Source organism: Colletotrichum tamarilloi (assembly GCF_030869305.1).
Source record: "Colletotrichum tamarilloi strain Tom-12 chromosome Unknown Scaffold_50.1, whole genome shotgun sequence".
Taxonomy (NCBI): Eukaryota; Fungi; Ascomycota; class Sordariomycetes; order Glomerellales; family Glomerellaceae; genus Colletotrichum; species Colletotrichum tamarilloi.
In genome coordinates, this window is record NW_026849433.1 from 52 (window position 1) to 2,040 (window position 1,989).

General features: G+C 50.7%; 1 protein-coding gene across 1 annotated transcript; it reads right to left on the reverse strand.

The window, feature by feature from the left end:
• Positions 1-226: 226 nt before the first annotated feature.
• On the reverse strand, positions 227-976 carry CTAM01_10582 (uncharacterized protein; the record flags this gene model as incomplete). The annotated part of the gene is made up of 3 exons (XM_060526597.1): positions 227-303; positions 451-600; positions 859-976. 3 exons carry the CDS (start codon positions 974-976, stop codon positions 227-229), a joined length of 345 nt encoding a protein of 114 aa, XP_060378692.1.
• Positions 977-1,989: the final 1,013 nt, after the last annotated feature.

A 1,989-nucleotide genomic window follows, 5' to 3' on the forward strand; every position in this document is an offset into this window, starting at 1 on the left:
AGTAATGGGGTCCGAAAAGCCTTAGCCTTAAAGCAAAATCCCCCGTGCCCCCCCCCCTTCCGCGTGTTGCCTGCAACCTTTACGCTGGTTACAAAACTTCGGACGAAGGTAATTGACTTTCGCCTGCAGCCGTAAACGCGAGCAGAGTCTTGTTGTTGCTCGTGCTCAGCAAGCTTCCGGGGGGTGCAGGCCCCCGCACGGGTTGCCGGTGAGGACGTGAGCGAGTCTATACGGATACCCGTACCGCGGTTGATGGAAATAGGATCCTGCTGCGGGCGTGTGCCAGGTGAACAACGGCGGATACTGGTTGGTGGGAAAGTGTGGTGGTGAGATTGAAAGCAGACCGGTCTCTTCAGCTTGAGGAGGACGCGATAAGTCTCGGATGGTGTTTGCGAGGCAACTGGTATGCTGTGGTGATTACTTCACATTCCTCGTCTCTGACGGACTTACAGAGGAATATCTTGGCGGGGGACGTGTCAGGCTCGGGTCCGAACAGAAGCTGAGAAAAGCCACAGTCAGCGCCGTCGACGCCATAGGTCTGGATCTGGAGGCTGATTTCTCGACCGGCGCCGTTTGCAACGGAGTGGATGTGAAGTTTACCTGGTGTTTGGGACGAGCCACATCGAAACGGGCCAGCAGCCGTGACGCACGGATGAGCGGCGATGGTGGCGGCGGTGGTTGCTCAGGATGGTTCATCATGGTTGACGGAGGGAAGATAATGCTTTAGGAAGCGAGGAGGGAGATAAATCACATTGATGTCGATCGCCGGAGACGGGCAGAAAGTTGTTGACGAATTGGAAAGATCGACGCCGGGAACATTTCTCGATGCGTGAAAGTGAGCCTGAAGCGCGTACCTACATGATGGCAGCGGCTTTGCGGCTTGTCTAGAACGCTGGCAGAGGTCTCCCGTCTCCAGTATTGAGAGTTTCAGCGGGTCGGGCTTTAATTCCCGTGACGAGCTGGTCATGAGAAGCATGACGAAGGCGTATGTTTGTACGACGTCTTGGCCCAGGCAAGAGGCAGCTGTTTACCTGAATCCGGATTGTGATGAGGTGGAACTATGCGTAAGTGGAAGTGGGAGGTCGGAAGTAGCGTTCAAGGTGGGTAAACTCGTAGAGCCGGAATAGGAAGATACAAACGATGTGCGCGAGAGGTGGCAGTTTCGGTTGGAGTTGGAGGTATTCCTCTAGCTGCGCTGGATGTGGACTAGGTGACAAGTCTGAAAGTTGGTCCAATGCGAATGGACGTTTTCCCAATGATCCCAGGAGTCCAGGACTGAGGAGCCCAAGACCCAGAGGCCAGGCCCGAGAGCTTAATACTCTCCCAGCCAGGGGCCAGGGCCAGACCTCCTTTTTCAAAATTCGACTAACACTGGCGGGTATACTTCCGGTGCAGGGAATATGACTAAGAGACCTCGTCTCCGATAACGGTACATTGTTAGACAGTTGGCCCAGATGTAAACGGCGAACGGACCGTGATGCAATGTCGAGGAGAGAGAGGGGCCACCAGAACAACAGCTTCAGGAGCAGGAGAGGGGATAGAAGAAGAAGAAAATCTGTGACGAGAGTCGGGAAGACGGAGGCAGCCTCAGAGATTTCTGACAGCGGGTGAAAGAAGATGGAACTCGTAGCTGGCAAGGAGGTCTGGTTTTCTCGATAATGACTGGCTACACCTCAGAGTGAGCTATCTTAGGTAGACATGTATTAAGTACTTTTTTGGAGTACATACACCAGTGACCAAGATGTACTTGAATACTTGGTTCCTGAGGTGGAAAGCGGCATGGCCCTGGTCGACTCCCAGTTGTTTCAAGTCCACAAACCCCAGCCAAACATTTCGCAGGGTGTCGAGTCTCCAAAGTTCATTTCACTGCCGCATTTTTTTTTTTTTTTTTTTTTTTTTTTTTTTTTTTTTTTTTTTTTTTTTTTTTTTTTTTTTTTTTTTTTTTTTCTTTTTTTTTTTTTTTTTTTTTTTTTTTTTTTTTTTTTTTTT